This window comes from Saccoglossus kowalevskii, chromosome 16 (genome assembly GCF_978046115.1).
Source record: "Saccoglossus kowalevskii chromosome 16, keSacKowa6.1, whole genome shotgun sequence".
NCBI lineage: Eukaryota > Metazoa > Hemichordata > Enteropneusta > Harrimaniidae > Saccoglossus > Saccoglossus kowalevskii.
This window is the reverse complement of record NC_140656.1, coordinates 11,274,498-11,291,018: the sequence shown is the minus strand read 5'-3', so window position 1 is coordinate 11,291,018 and position 16,521 is coordinate 11,274,498. Positions and strand designations below refer to the sequence as shown.

The 16,521-nt window shown below is 35.9% G+C and overlaps 1 protein-coding gene across 1 annotated transcript; it reads right to left on the bottom strand.

Moving 5' to 3' along the window:
• Positions 1 to 1,657: 1,657 nt before the first annotated feature.
• On the bottom strand, positions 1,658 to 6,134 carry LOC102803943 (15-hydroxyprostaglandin dehydrogenase [NAD(+)]-like). Its single transcript, XM_085490864.1, has 7 exons — positions 6,035 to 6,134; positions 5,387 to 5,509; positions 5,030 to 5,136; positions 4,218 to 4,314; positions 4,026 to 4,102; positions 3,612 to 3,760; positions 1,658 to 1,778 (listed from the first exon to the last, which is right to left on the bottom strand). The coding sequence occupies exons 1-7, from the start codon at positions 6,132 to 6,134 to the stop codon at positions 1,658 to 1,660; spliced, it is 774 nt and encodes a 257-aa protein (XP_085346990.1).
• Between the last annotated feature and the right edge of the window lie 10,387 nt (positions 6,135 to 16,521).

Genomic DNA, 16,521 nt, shown 5'->3' with positions numbered 1-16,521 from the left:
CGTCAGAGGGCGCAACTTCTCAAAATGGTGCGTTGACATGACTATCAAAATACAAAAGCAGGGTGTACTTATCTCAGTTATAAAACAATAAAAAAACTAATGTATAATCCATGACATCTCTCTGATCATTTCAGGTGAAGTAACGACACTTGTGGCACTTGATTACAAAGATACAGATGGCAGGATTTACATACTTGATGGTAAGAATGGTAATATTATAATACCGCACGTATGCCCCTCTCCCACTAGTTTATACTGCAGTGTTTATTCAATTTTATATTTCAGTATTATAATTTTCGTATAACAAATTCCCCGTTACAAGAAATGCGATGTACAAGACGAAGGAATGAAGTTATTAGTAATTGTGGAGTTGTTTTCTATTTTCTATTTGAAAAGCAGATTGAAAGGACCACGTTTATTTGGCCTGGCAATTTCTGTAAAAATATATCAGCTGATTTAGACTAAAAAAGTTATAGAAAAGGAAAAGAAAACTTTATAATTAACAAGCATATATGATTGTATTCTCGAAAATGTGGAAGACTTGGAGAATATTTCTGAATGTTTCAGAGAAGTCAACCTTAAGATTAAACATATCAAAATGACAATTACTCAGTGATTGTGTAAAATATTCAGGATATATTGTTTCTTTAAAAGACGATCCAGCAAAGATTTACAATTCTGAAAGACTGGCCATTAACAATTAACATATATTAACTGAATTTTTCGAATTTGTCCAAGGATACACAGGTCAACCAATGAAAATGCGAAAGATTAAATATTCAAAACTTACACATTATGAACAGGCATTTTAATTGTTTGCAGACTAATTGTGTTTACCTTCAGTTTTAGAGGATAAAACAAAACCTTTTGAAATGTACACTGATACAAGTATTATGGAATTGGGAGCTGCTCTATGCCAGAACTATGAAAGTGATAAAGTCAAGGAATTTGTATCTTGCTGCAAAGCGAAAAATAACCTACACATGAATATATAGTATCTATTGTTAAAATGAACCATGAATTAGAAAGATTCATGATTATTGCCAAGGTCATAAAGTTACGGTTCTCTAGATGCCTAATTAGATTTTGCAAGATCTGAAAGAAACAATGTCGTCACAGACGCGACGACTGAAAAGTGTAACAACACCAATTAGAGATAAGTAATTTGAACCGGTTTGACAGGATCATAAATAAGGTTATTAATAAGTGTACCCCTCCCCCACGCAAGACCTACAGCCAAACAAATATTAATTATGGTCACAAGTTTAAACCCTATATTGCATGATTATACGTTTGTGCCTGTAATTTGTATTCATACATCAAACTAGTATAAGACGTAAAGAAATGCAGACGTTTGTAATTGTATCAAACTTTATTTTTATATAAGTAATATTCACATGGCTCTATGAAGGCAACTTTGTTTTAAAAAAAAAATCTATGTATCTATTTGGTTGAAAAATATAATAGCATAGCTGTTCAAAACATAAAATATGTTGGAGCATTTAGCCGTCAATGTTGTTATTACCACTTTACAAGTAAGTATTCATCATCATGTATGTTGCCTATTTAAACAAGAAACTATTTAATTATTTGTGAATTAAAACATAATCGAAACATATGGTCTGGTGAAACACCCAATTGAGAACCATTAAATCGATTACTCGATATTTGGGGGGCATACGTTTTCGGGATCTTTACCGACTCTTATTAGTCTGGTTGTTCCATTCGCACTACCGTCTTCAATAAGGTGTACCACTGTTGATGTGACGTCATTTAACCTACAAAATACACCAACAGATAAGTTTCTCTTTATAATAATATGATAATCTGTTTAGAATATAAACATGAATAAAATAATTCATCGTGTTGTGGTTATAATAAGACCAGTCAACATGGTATCATATGAGAGCAATGTCTTTGCACTCCTGGTACAAAGTAAATGCACTATGGTATTACTGATTCTTAATTAGTGATTATTTTCCACCTCAGCCAAACAAAAACAAGCAGTTCAGTGTTTTTGTATCGTTTGAGCCTTCTGTTTGGTCGTCGAAGATGAACTGTATTACAAAGCATTTGAAGCATTATCTGTTGGGAGACGCACCAGACACTTGTTTCCTTTTCATGTATGGGACGAACATAAAACACTCGTTAAATATAATCTGATAAAGTAATACAAAACACAATATACAAAAATACACACGACAACAATGGTATGTATACATTGTAAGATTTGTCGAAATCAGGGAACTATTAATTTAATTTCTGTTCAAAACCATTTTTTAGACATGTTTTGACCATACTCATTTGAACTAAAAAGTATAAAGATTTACATATGCATTTATTTGCCATCAAAACAAATATAGCTGACTGGCGGACATTTTAGTCGATATATTGCCCATGAAGTAAGGTAAATGACGTGTTAAACAGCGGCTCTTGGTGTGTGAACGAAAATATGGCAACCAGATTTACTTCTTGGTAATATAACAAGTTGGATTGGAAACGATAACGAATATTTATAGAATACAGTTTTGATGTTAGTTTAGTAGTTGGGCACAGTAGTCGTCTAAACGCATATGAGAGTTATTAATCAAAACTGCCAGGCAGACAATGATAATGTGAAATGTTAAGAAAATGTGGTTATCAAAAAGTAAATCACTGGTAGAAAGAAATTGTCACCAGTCAGCTATTTTGAATTTGATATAAATACGACACAAAGCGACTTGCATACAAGCCACATAATGCTCAAGCGAAATATTTTATTCAGAGTTTTAATACAATGCATGTATATTCCAGTTCTGGAATGACAGAAATGCGTTTCGTTGAATTTATTAGCACTAAAATGGCTGCATTCGATAATCTTGAATTGGAATTTAACAATTGGGTATATACTACCTATGGTCAAACCCTTTTTTTAAAGTAATTCGATCAGTCACATGGTTTGGTCGTCATCTTGGATTCCTGGCAAACATTTTAGTTTTAGTTTTCCATCAATTCTTTAACCAATCGGTTCGAAAATATGTGGTGACTATTCATGGCAAAAGCTTTTTACGAGGAAAATTATATAATTTTGATTAGTCTGTGGTCTGGCCGTAATCTCGAATTTTGCGTGAAACATGTTACTCGTTATTGTATCCTAATAGTCAGATTGTTGATTGGACAACTGGTTCGGTAGGCAAATTGGATTGATGTTAATTTAGTTGCCATTTCGAAACCCTTCCTGAAGGTCCCGGATTTTTTTTATATAGACTAATCTTTTTCGTCCATATTGACTTTAAAAAATCGCCATAGCGCCACATGATTCAAATTCACACACATGATTCAAATTCACGACCATGGCGGAGCGTCTTGCTACTGTAGGACTCGCATATCAGTATACCACAATCATAGACCCAAAAATATTGGCTGCAAACAACGTCTTAATTAACGGGCCCTTACATGGACTTGATGAAGATGCACAAGTTATAGACAACGACATACAGGTAAAGCCAGATATGAAATACAAGCTACTTGTCCCATCTGCTGTCTGTCTTATATAAAAGTATTACTTATTAGGTTTAAATTGTTGGGTAAAAGAATGCTCATTTTATTAAAAGCATATACATACTACTTACTTTAGCAGTGGCCTGCCTGCTGTAAATTGTTTTATTTCCTTTGTGTACTTCACCCCTATCTCCGAGGCAATAGGAACCAGTGTTGTGTCAACAGCATCCGGACATATAGCAACAACACGAACACCATTGCTTACCACGTCTGGCTCAAACTGCAAATTGTAAATATGCGTTATTCTGTCATTGTAGGAAATGACGACATACTACAACACTATTGTTTCTGTGTATTATAAGAGTTAACAATCGTGTCTATTCCAACGAAATCAACATGACCACCACGAAATTGCCCGATTTTAATACATATACAAAATAGAACAAATGGACAAACTTACACAACTAATTTTCAGAATAAAAAGGAACAGAAAATAGATTAGTGGCCTTGTTCTTCCGAGTTACTAATTTTCATGTCAAACTCACCGCCACACTTCGTGTGAATCCAACAACTCCATGCTTGCTTGCAGCATATACGGTGGATAACTTCTGTGGACACAAACCTGAAAAGAACAATACAATTCGAACAAATATATGTTAACTTAAATCAGAGTATATAAGATGCATAACAGTATTGTATTACAGTTTACATATGAGTACGAACATGTTACATTTTACCATATATTGACGCAGTATTGACTACAACGCCTCCTTTTCCTCCATTCTGTGTTCCCATGTATTTCACGGCAAGGTATGTCCCTTCTATGACAGCAGCCTGAAATAATACATTGTTTTTTAACTGAATGGTTCTACGCATACTTCGTCACAGTGTGACATGTATAACGCGCTGAGTTAGATATACGCCCTGTATTACATATACAACGCGTGTGAAAAGATATTATTGACAAAACATTCGACCGTGAAAAGAATATACTACAATCGACTGACTAATAAAACACAGCACTACAGTCAAATCATTAAGAGGAAGCTGCGTATACATGTTAGATACACAATGTCTAATTGAGTGAATATTTATATATAAGATTATATTGCAATGTTGTATGTATATTATTGATTATAGATTACCTCATCAACCATTGCGGGCACTGTCCCTTTTTACATTACGAATTTCTTACGAAAATACTTTAAAGGTTTTAATATAGGGCCACAAATATATGTGAACGTATTTCTGCAAAATGTACATCTCCGTTGGTTTGAGTGGTGTGCTTTTTAGTCAGTCGATTGCGTATGGTGTATTTGTCAGCTAAGTATATTATTTGATTGGTGCCACCCACACTGTGGAGCAAAATGTTAAATAACTGATGTTCAATTGTTGTTTGTATAGTCCATGTATCAATCGTTCACTGATTTGTACACGATCTTCCGTTTTATCCAATTCCTTCCTGTTTCCTGTCATGTTTCTGAGACTTTGTTTATTAACATTTTTAATATTCAATATTCAATATTGTACACATTAAGACGACTCTTACCAAGTTGACATCTATCGTCAGTTTGCGTGTATATTCGTTGAAAATACCTGCATTGTTACAAACGACATCCAATTGACCATACTGGTCCATACAGTCTTTGAAAGCAGCTGTTGGCAAATGTATATATATTAAATTGACTCGATAGATACTTTTCATACACGTCCAGTAAAGTTTAATCTAGCTTAGTGGTGCGCATTAAAAGTATTCGTCTCTAACTTCATCATGTATGTTCGCCAGTCGTGTGTTTGTTGGTCAATGAATTGTGATTACGATTTGACATGTTTTCATTACTGTATATTATCTAATATGTGAAAATTAACGCCCTGGTCCCTCTGTGTGTTAATTTCATTGACTTACCTTCAAGTAAATCTGTGTATCTGACGTCACATTTTCGGAATTGAATTCGTCCAGCGCCGTGCTTATTTTTAAGAGTGTTTAACGTTTCTTGTCCCTTCTTCTCGTTGATGTCGATAATATAAACTCCCTGAAAAATAAACGGAAAGTCTATTTACTACCATGGTGTTGTTCTCAACGCGTAGCCTCAAAGTTCTATTCCGTGGGAATTGGGGTTTTATACAATTGTTATTATAATAAAAGTATGTAGACCTGTTTATGCAAATGTGAATGTCTTTCATTAAATCGCCCGATACAGCCATTCATATGGTGTCGAATTCCCGGTCTATATGACTTTTCAGGACTATGAGGCCGAATGATCAGTGGAAGGAGGCCAACATGCAGGACTGTACTCAGGGCTAGTCATCCGCCTGACCGGGGTTAATAAATTACAGTACAGATGACGTAGTTTTAGGTCACCATCGAGTAGCAACAATTGCGTCCACTCACAGAGTAAATTAACCAGCATTGTACATTTCACTTTTTGTCTAAAATGATAGCAGGTCAAAGTAGCAAAAGCAATGGTCAAATTTCTAATTATTTCTATACGTATATGTGAGTGCCACAACTCAGGAGTTGAAGAAAAGAAGCGTTTAATAATATAAGTTGAACTCACCTTTGCTTGACGGTTTAAGAAGTCGTCGGCCAAGGCCTCTCCAATACCATCAGCACCTCCAGTTATTATGGCAACCTTACCGTTAATTTCTGACATGATCTAAAAGCTCAAGCGACTGACCCTGTGATAAACCTCCAATGTAGATGAGAACACGTGACATGCATCGCTTGACACGAGTAACGGGTCATGTATGTCTCAAACAACTATAGTCCAAGAGTCCAAATGTTGCCAATGGATTTCCATGAGAACACGCCTCTGAAAGTCCATGTTTTGTAAATTTCGAATTTTGTTATATTAGGGATATTTAAATTTGAATACTGGGGTTATTAAGTCTTGTGATCTCCTTTCTGGGTGTATTATTCTAGTCAATTGTCACTAATGGAATTAATGATATCTTCCTTAAAATGATTGAGACAAATATTATTTAGTCATGTGACCTCCTTTTATTTACTCCCAAATTATTGTGAATATTATGAGGGTGAACAAAATGAGCAAGGATATATTCCATAGAAATATAAAGAGTTTTAATTTGTATAAACATGGCTGCCAAAGTGCTACACGGCATGCTATCTAGGCCATTTTCTACTAGTATATGAAATGATAGCATTCACATAAATGATAAAATATACTACGGTATTTTGGAACTAAATTTATATTATGATTTGATAATTCACTCACGTGCATAATTTCATTTGGCTAAACAATTTAACACAATCGTCATATTTCATCCATATTGTCTATCATTGTAATTTGGGTAAATATTTATTGAGCCATATGACCACTATTGTTGAATCAATTTGTTTTGTAAGTTGTTCAACACAGTTTCCCGAGCGTGGTTGTTTTTAAGTGATCGCGTAAGTTTTCATGTGAGAACAAATTACTGCAAATTACAATTCTTTCTGTAAGCCATACCCACTTTTTTAGAATGTAGTTCCAGATACAATATTTTTTATATCAAATTGAAAAATGATTTTTTTCTAATTAAACTTCAAAATTAAGACTACTTTTGTCGCATCGAAAAGGCTTTACCTACATTGTTCACATATGAGGGGGATATACATTTTTAAAATAAATAAGCGAAAACCTAGAAGGCTGTCAATACACTATTGAACATAATGTCCAGGTCAATCCAGAATAATATATTTAATAATAGTATGGCCTAAGCACTATAATTTTTGTATCAGCTTTTCTTATTAGATAACTGACTTATTTGCATATTTTTTACAACAATTTAATCTAACATCTGTTAGATTTATAGACATATGCATTCTCAGTTAGAATCGCAGTGGATGTTGTGATTAGTTACAGGAATTTACTGGTAAATAAATACGAGTAAATACACATACACAAAAGGTACATGCATCTAGCATAATTACAATCAACATAGTAACAAGAATTATGTGTAATTTGGTTTTCGTTAGACCCATGGTTTACATAAATGCATGTACATTCCCATTTCAAAGGAGGCATATTATATGGCACTTGTTATTTCGTAATGTTCCAAATAGTCCAGCTTCAATTCCGTCACTGCCCCCTGGTAGCTCTCATTTTCAGGTGTCATTTCATCTGCAGAGGCCATGCTTTCCAATCTGCTTCCTGCTAAACTTGTCAACAGACTCACTCTGGTTCTTGACCCACCACTATTCTTCACACCTTGCATAAACATTGTCTAAATGATTTGAATTTGTTTACTCGATTGTCTTATCATGATCGCAGTGTTCTCTCAGTATGGCATAGATGGGACGACACGATCACTTAACTACCCGAAATGTGGCTAACAACTATATATCACTCACGATGTTAACATAATCAAGTTCGTCTCAAGTAACAGTAAATGTACTCGTTTTTAGTTTGGAGGCGTCTCTGTCCGGTGCGTTAAATCTAGTGTATAACGGAGATTAAATGACCAGAGATGTACACAAATTACATATCCAATTGCCTTGAATAGCTTATAATTTGACCAGCTCATGACTACTCAACAGCTATCTCTTAATTTCGGAGCCATTTTCTTTTATCACAACACTAACTTGCCTGTAGAATGATTACACGTCTAGCCAGGTTGGGATGATATCTGTACTATAGAAAATGAGGATATCTAAACAATAGATTATAATGATAGATAGATTATGAGGATATTCTTACTACAGCCTGGTTACGGATATATATTTACTAGGTTATTATGATATCTGTGCCTACATCCTTTATTTTATGTGTTTGCCATATTACCTCAAACCCTGCAAATGGAAGTGTGCATGGAATCATGGGAAGAAACGATGTGCATTGCCGTGTGATAACTGCCATAAAGGGGATTGACAAGTCATACTTGTTTTCAACCCTGGAAGGACAGTTGGAATCTACCAGGTGTGCTTGTGATTTACATAACAAAGGGTGTTTACAACTTTGGAAGGAGAACTGAAATCTACCAGGTGTGCTGTTATTTGAATAACAAAGGATGTTTATGTTCTAAGTTGCCTACGTGACAGCTTCTAGCAAGATCACATTCTGATTGGCTCATGTGGAAACCCAGGTGATGTCACTGAATCATGCCTATAAATTGGAAAGACTGAGGACAGTTTGGGTCATTTCAATTTGGTATCCAGTGTGTGCTGCTACGATATTGTGTGACAAGTGATACAGGCTACAACCATCATTCTGTGAGGCTTGTATGAACTGCTCTGCGATCTCCTGCTTTCAGCGGTGCCCTCCAGAATACCAGCTTTCCTCTGCAAGCAGAACTCCTGTATTTCTTCGTTGTTGTGTTGCAGAAACCATTGACTGTCGTCCATTATTACATCCTGGAATTGTGAGTTATCACCAATGCACACTTCCCTAAGCAATCCCCTATTTTAGTGACTCTGTTCATTGTATTTTTCTGTGCTTTATTTCTTGTAATTATTTTAAAGCCGGGAGCTTTAACTCGATATGTTGGTGTATGTGTATTTCATTTCCAGTACTATTGTCTTGTCTACCCCCATACTAGCAGTGAAAGAACCCCCTGTCCAGTGTGAGTTCTGTGGGTGGCACTCTCAATTGCGGTAAGCAGGCATTACACTGTGACAATCTGTATACCAACGGCGTTATTCTTTGTAACATCTACTAACAATATGTAATGGGCAATTCAGACACAGACTACCCAGGCCATATGACTGTACACAGTTTATTAAACTTAACTCATTACAAGCTATGTATAGTAGTAATCGATTATTGATGTTTCACCTTTATTCGGCACAATCGCGTAGTACTTGCATAAAACGTATTTTTTGTATTTCCTGAGCCATAGTAATATACTTGAAAACCTGTCAATATAGTCATGAATAGCGAAACAGATACTCATTCTTTTTGCCTTTACTTGATCCCCGTCAAACACAAATAACATTATATTTTTTTTTCATCAAAATACTACAATGCGAGACATAGAAATACTGATTAATCTACATTGCAGCGAATATGTGGTACCTTTGCCTGACCTGTTTGTGCATAGATTTATTTCCAAGTAGCTTTCTTGTACATTTTTGTGTTTAATTGGATGTAAAATATAATATATTTTTAATGTGCCCTCATCACTTGCTTTTATCGCTTCAAGGACTTCACAAGATGATTTTTATTTATCATGCATTGCCACTCCCCATATAACCATTCTCTTGTTCAACGTAGATATGCTGAATAGTAAAACATTCACACAATCTTCTTCACATATAAATCAGTAATTGTATTTAATGAGAAAAAGCGAAAGGTTCGTGTGAAACAAAATTTGTCAAATACGAACATGTTGTAAAATACAGATGACTGCGTAATACCGACAGAGGACATTTTTGCTGTGCTACTTCATCCTACTAAATTGGTACAAAACGACTGAAATATTTGTCCTTGTGTTTTGACATACTAGTATCCTTAGAGTACTGACATCCTGCCTTGTGTGTGGTGTTGTTAAAATCCCACTTGTACTGCTCGTTAGGAGCATAATAATTGACGACAAATACTAAAATAAAAGTCAAAACAATGTATTCCATAAAAATAATTTTGCCAATTATGGACAACAACTCTTCGCAAAATACACAATCGAATTACCATTGGCAGTATCCCTGGAATGAGTAAACTCTCTACATATGAGAGATCCATGGCTTCAAACAAAAGTTGAAAATTAGATTAGAGGTTACAACGGAAACACTAATTGTCGATAAGAGTGCAGTAGTTTCCTACACGAAGTACAGGCTAAAATTTAATCAAATCTCATATGTTTGCATATCGGATAGAACCAAATGCGTTCACGCACGGTAAGAAACAGTGGCTAGCATGGGCTAAGGACACACAAACTTGTTAAGAATAAACACAAATCCCCAGTCATTTCCACTATGATTACGCGGTTAGTAACTAGGAATGTATATATGTTAGTGCTACGATTACAAAACAATACGAAAGCAAATTCAAGAAATGCAGAAGTATCACAAATTGTCATCGTCAGTTTATTTTTTCGCAAGAACAATGTTCCTGTATGTGTTCACGTTGCAATTGATTGCCATGTCAGAAATGGCATACCGAAATCAATAGTTATGAAAATAATAGCAAATCTTCCAAATGAACATTGAATACAGTCCGTTAGCCCGTGCTAAGGAACTGGACTTGTTCTTAAAAACGAGCCAGATATAATCCTTACTTAGCATTTCGTAGCCCGTGCTAAGCGTTCATGCGTTTCCTTAGCACATGCTAATGTATTTGACTTCTTAGCCGGTAGTAGCTGGTAAAAAAACACAATTTAGATGTAGAGATGGTTTTTGGTGCGACCTTCACACATAATTCATTAAGCAATATAGTAGCAGTCATTCTTTCAATTTTCATACAAAGGGGGTTGGGTAGTGCAGAAGATAAACTAACATATGAGGCACATTCAGCAAAACAGCCACTCTTCATAGTTTTTCTGCTCAGGGATTCAGAATTCTGATTACTTTTACCAGAGCGGTATTTTGTAGTAAACTGCAACTGTACATCTCAGCTGCTCCCAACCTAGCAGCTGTTCGTAAGTAATTCAGGGGATTGTTATCTGTATAAATCATGAACTCTGCACAAATGAACAGATCCCAAAACGTTTCTGTGACTGACACTTCTGTGCTAACAATTCAAGTTTCATGTTGGAATAGATCTGCTGTTCATTTGGCTTTAACATTTTCACTAGTGTATGTCATCTTGTAAAGTACAGCGCGTAAGCCCAGAAAACTTGCATCAGTCTCAGGTATCAAAGGTTGAGTGAAATCCGAATAACCTAAGACTGGAGGAAAGATTAGTTATTTTTTTCAAATTATTGAAATCTGTATCACTAGACTCATTCTAATGTTGTTTGACAACAACTGGAAATGATTCTTGGCACTTTTCATCATCTTCACCATTTCATTTGAGACTCTCAGATTCATCAGGCTACATCAGCAAGTTTTGAAGCGGGCAGCTATTTTGGCATACCCTGGAACAAACCTTCGATAGTAACCCCTCAGCCCTAGGAATGCTCTCAGTTCTCATTCGTTTTTTTCAGGTCTAGAGCACTCCTGTACAGCACGGATCGTTTCAGGATCTTGGGTTACACCTGTACTTGAAACCATGTGGCGCAAGTAATGACATTTAGTACCAAAAAGACGGCACTTCTCCGGTTTAACCTTAAGATTCAGTTCACCTAAACGAGTGAGCACAGTTTCTAGTCTGATAAGAGTCTCATCGAGTGTTGACCCGAATACAAGAATATCCTACACCAGAAGAGTTTAAAGTTTAATTCACCAAAAGCCTTGTCGCATGAAGGTGGCAGGAGCATTGCACAAGCCAAAAGACATTCTAGTATACTCGTAAAAACCACCAGTACCAGTACAAAAAGTTGAATCCATCAGCTAGATCTAAACTGCAGAAATACTTCGCACCACCTAGACCTCTAACGCCTCTTCTATTCTGGGGAGTGGATATGCATCCTTGCGGCACCTATACTGGTATATTGTCCGTGGTTATTATTCTGTGTTTCACCAGGTCACAATAACCAATCTCCGTCATCTTTATTGAATTTGTCATAATGTTTGTCAATTAGACTGTTCAGCTTCATTAATCTTGTCCACTTTTATTCTGGAAACAAGTTTGTTCACCAATTGTGTGTTCACATTAGCCTCTGATACTTGACCTACATTCACATTCACTGTATGGAATTGTATGGCTGGTTCTACAGGAGTATAGGTATAGGGTGGTAAGTAAACATCATTGTCACTGACATTTGCTACCTGCATGGGAATGCTACCACTATCATCAATCGGAACAATAGCTGTAGCAACAGTCACTCCATTTTGCAGTTCTGTAGTTTGGGCTGAATGTCTCTCAAGCATTGGGTAATACACATAACCTTTTAGGCTAGGTTGAACTGACCCCTAAATGATGTTTAGTTTTAATGATCTAGCAACTTTGACATGTCTATCTTCAGGTTTCTGAACAAAAGTCTCCTGATTCACGACTGTAGTTGTGTAAAGCCTCCAATATATGCAAATTTTCTTCATCAGCTTTTTGCATGATTTCTCAACAAACCACTCACCATGCTTATACCATTCTCACATCTCTGAAAACATTAGAACCTAAAACACCTGGTATTCTACAGTTGTGTGATTCAATAGGAGTATTTACTCGATAATGCACAACTAAAAAACTGAATTTATGGTATGTGTGGTTAAACAATGTCACAGGAAGTTATACGTCAAAGTAGGGGATTTCCAGGCCTTTGGGACCAGTACATCTTGATGTACGCAGTGACATTCTGTAGTTTCTCCCTGTGAGTGAGGTGCTCACTGAAGAATTATTCAGTCACTGTAGACATCTCAGCATCAGTGTGAATCGAACATTCTGTCCTGCAAACTTGGCAACAGCTTCTGGATAATCTCCATCAAACTTGCATATAACAATTGTTTCATCCACCACACGGCTCTCAGCAGTAGGTTTAACTAGTGGCTTAGGTACATTCTCTTTGCAGCATGTCTTCTTATCAGGACAGCGTAAGTGGTTTATAAACCCGCAAGTCCAACAGTACTAGTGTCACTTACCATCTGGTGCAACAACAGGTTTTTGCATTCACAGGCTTGGAGTCACACCTATCCTCACAGTTAACTGTTTCTGTAATGCAGCTATTTGTTCACCCTGCTTCAAAATCAAAGTTGAATTTTACTACTTCCAAAGAGCAGCACTGCGCTTTACTTTCAATTCGCCTCACTGTCCCATCAACTATATAACACATTCACAGGTGTCCAAGAAACTAAGCCCAGGCTAGTCAGCATTCAGTCAACGTAACTCCATTTTCAGGCTCTTGTCAGAAACTGCTTCAGACAGACGTTTTTTCAACTGAATCTCTGCCAAATTTAAAAGATGGGTCAAGTTGTACCATACAACTATCATCTCTTTCCATCACAACTGACTCCAGCTGTTGGATCAACTTTAAGGTTTGTACCTCCTGTTCTGTGTCTGAGTCAGATATGTTAATTCATATAATAATCAATACAGTTTACAGGCATGCATCAGTATACAAAACAATCAATGAGAGATTACTGTAAACTCAGGATTGACTATTGTCAACAACAATAAAAATAACACAAAGTAATTAACCTCACTAGAAAATATATTGTAAGGTTCACAATGGTCAACAATACTATAAAAATGTGGACAAAGTAAACAAGTAAACGTTTTTTTTAAATAATCCAACAAAAAGTACACAATCGAAACATCCCCTAACTAGACAACCGCCAAAGATACACAGCTTCAATTTTATAGTATTAATTCGGTCTCGGCTAACAGTCTATGCACAAGATGGAAATGCATAAATTAGACACTAAATCAAATTTACATCAAAACAGTCATAAAGTATGAAATCAGAAATTGCGTTGTCAGAAAATGTATCGAGCACCACTTTAATAACAAATTTCAAAAAATCTCTCAACCTATGAATGTCCAAACGCAATGGATGAGATTTGACAACAAACTTGAAATATGAATTCTCGTCGAAAAACATGAAATACAATTCTGAAGAAAAAAATATATAAATTACATTGCTTACCAGTGACATTTGCATCAAAATGAATGATAGATGGCTAAAATTAACAGTTATGAAATGAGGAAATTTCGGCAAACGCAAAATCCAAAAGGGACGGATGGATGGTCAAAAGAATGTGGATAAAGAAATGACTCCCCAATAAAAACTGGTATTAGGTATAAACATCACAATATCAATGTGTGAAATTGGTCATTTGAGAACATTAAATTCCAAAACAAGTCATGATTATCATGGCGAAAAAATGCTTCTGATAGCTAAAAAATGCTTATAAGACAAATTATGGTATATTGAAATGGATATAAACCCCCCATATCATAGCGAAATGATACCTAAACAATGCTTTTAAGATGAAATACGATTTATTGGATTATAACCCCCCCCCATTGCACAACCATTCAGATTAATTTTCAGTGAGCGAGCGGGATGGCATCTCAGCAGTTCCAATCATACATTAATGACTATGACTTCTCAGAGAGTTTATGTGACGATAACATTAAGATACCCTCTCAATCGCATGAACAAGGCCAGGCTATAGACCCCGGTAGACAGTTGTCACATCACCATGTCGACGCAGTTCATTCTAAAATCCAGATACGCTGGGTCAACTGACGTGTGTCTCGCAAAGCGGGCAGTTCAATATCATCTATCACCAAAGGTCCAACTTGTTCTACAACTGCTGAATCTTCCACAAGAAGTGATAATCTATTCACTTATCTGTTATGTCTTGAGAGAAAATATCCAAATCAACTGTGTAGGAAGTCGGATCAATCACAGGTCCCAACGACAACATCTTTGTCTATCTTATCTCATTTGAGATGATGAAACAAAGATTAATGAGCTGCACCAATACATCCGTCAGGCTTTACGCAAAATAGATATTGAGAAAATTGCCACCTGTTATACAGCGTTTAGGCGTGTTCATCGAGAAATCGTCAGCGATTTTATCATATGCTTTTCGAGAGATTTAAGTCAAACCCGAGTCTGTGTCGCAGCACGAGAATCATCATTAACTACACGAGAATTCATACAGCACTCATACACTCGGTTTTTTAATCGAATTTGTTTTGTACTTACTCAAAATAAACATTTACCCACGCTATAAATGTATACTCTATGTAACTGTTTCATCAATTCTACTTCTTGTATGTAATAAACTCCGTTAGTACGCAAAACACCGTGTATTTTTAGCGTGTTTGTATGTGAGCGTCCTCTACAGTTCAATCATAACATTTTTGCTTTGTGTGACGTCGTTGCTCGTACGATTTAAAAACAAAATGATAATTTACGCTAATTTATGATAATTTATTAATGAAGTCGTCGTTACTCGTTCGATTTTAAAATCTTTAATTTATGCCATTTTCATTCACATAATCCTGTTTTGACGTCATAATTATTGAAATTCCAGTCCATGGTAATTTATGATAATTTATGCTAATTAACGCACACATCCATTATGACGTCGTAATTTATGCTAGTTTATGTACGGATTCTATTGTGACGTCTTAATTTATACTAGTTTTTGCATGGATTATATTGTGACATCATAATTATTCAAACTTCCCTATAATGTGTCCTTAACTACTCATAGCATTTGGTCTAGATGGTGATGGCAACTGCTCGTTTGCTACAGGATGCTCACCCTTGAAGCTCGGGAAGAAACAGTATTACAACATTAACTGTAGAATAAACAACAATTGCCATAAATTGTGTATTTTTTTGAAACGAAGACAGTTGATACCACTGCAGATTGTATATTGAATGTATTGGATTTTGCTCTTCACACTTATTTCTGAACTCATCGTAGTTGAGATGTAAACCCATGTTAGCTAACTATAACCAGTTACAGTAACATGTACAACATAGTCCTCCAATGTTTCGTATTTGCTTTATTAGTAGTACATAACAGGGGTTTGTCTAATTAAATTTCTTCTTTATGTTCGCTTCTATTGGAGATGCGCGTCAAACTTGCATGTTTAGGGTGGAGATTATAAACATATATTACAGGAATTAGATAAATAGATTGTTTACTTATTGTAATTAGTAGTGGCAATTTTGCAAGGCTTTAACCGCGAGACACACACCTTGTAATTACGTGGTCGTGCCAACGACTGCAGCGATTGGCTAATCGCATGTTTACTTCGCCACCTCTTAAAGAGTTAGTAACCTTTGGTAACAGAGAGAAGAGCGAGAGAAGTAGACAGCGAAAAGTTACCTCAGCTGATCGTTTGGAAGAATAAAGCTGGCCTGTAATGAACCAATGCGTATTCCTGTGGGTCGAAACCGGCACCTCCACGCGCAAGTGCCATCCACCCCTGTTTATAACACGTGGTGGAGAATCAATTTACCTCTACGTTAATACCAATGCCACTTAGATAGAAAACACATGCTGGAATCAACAACGATGAACTTTATCATCTATGAACTATTGTT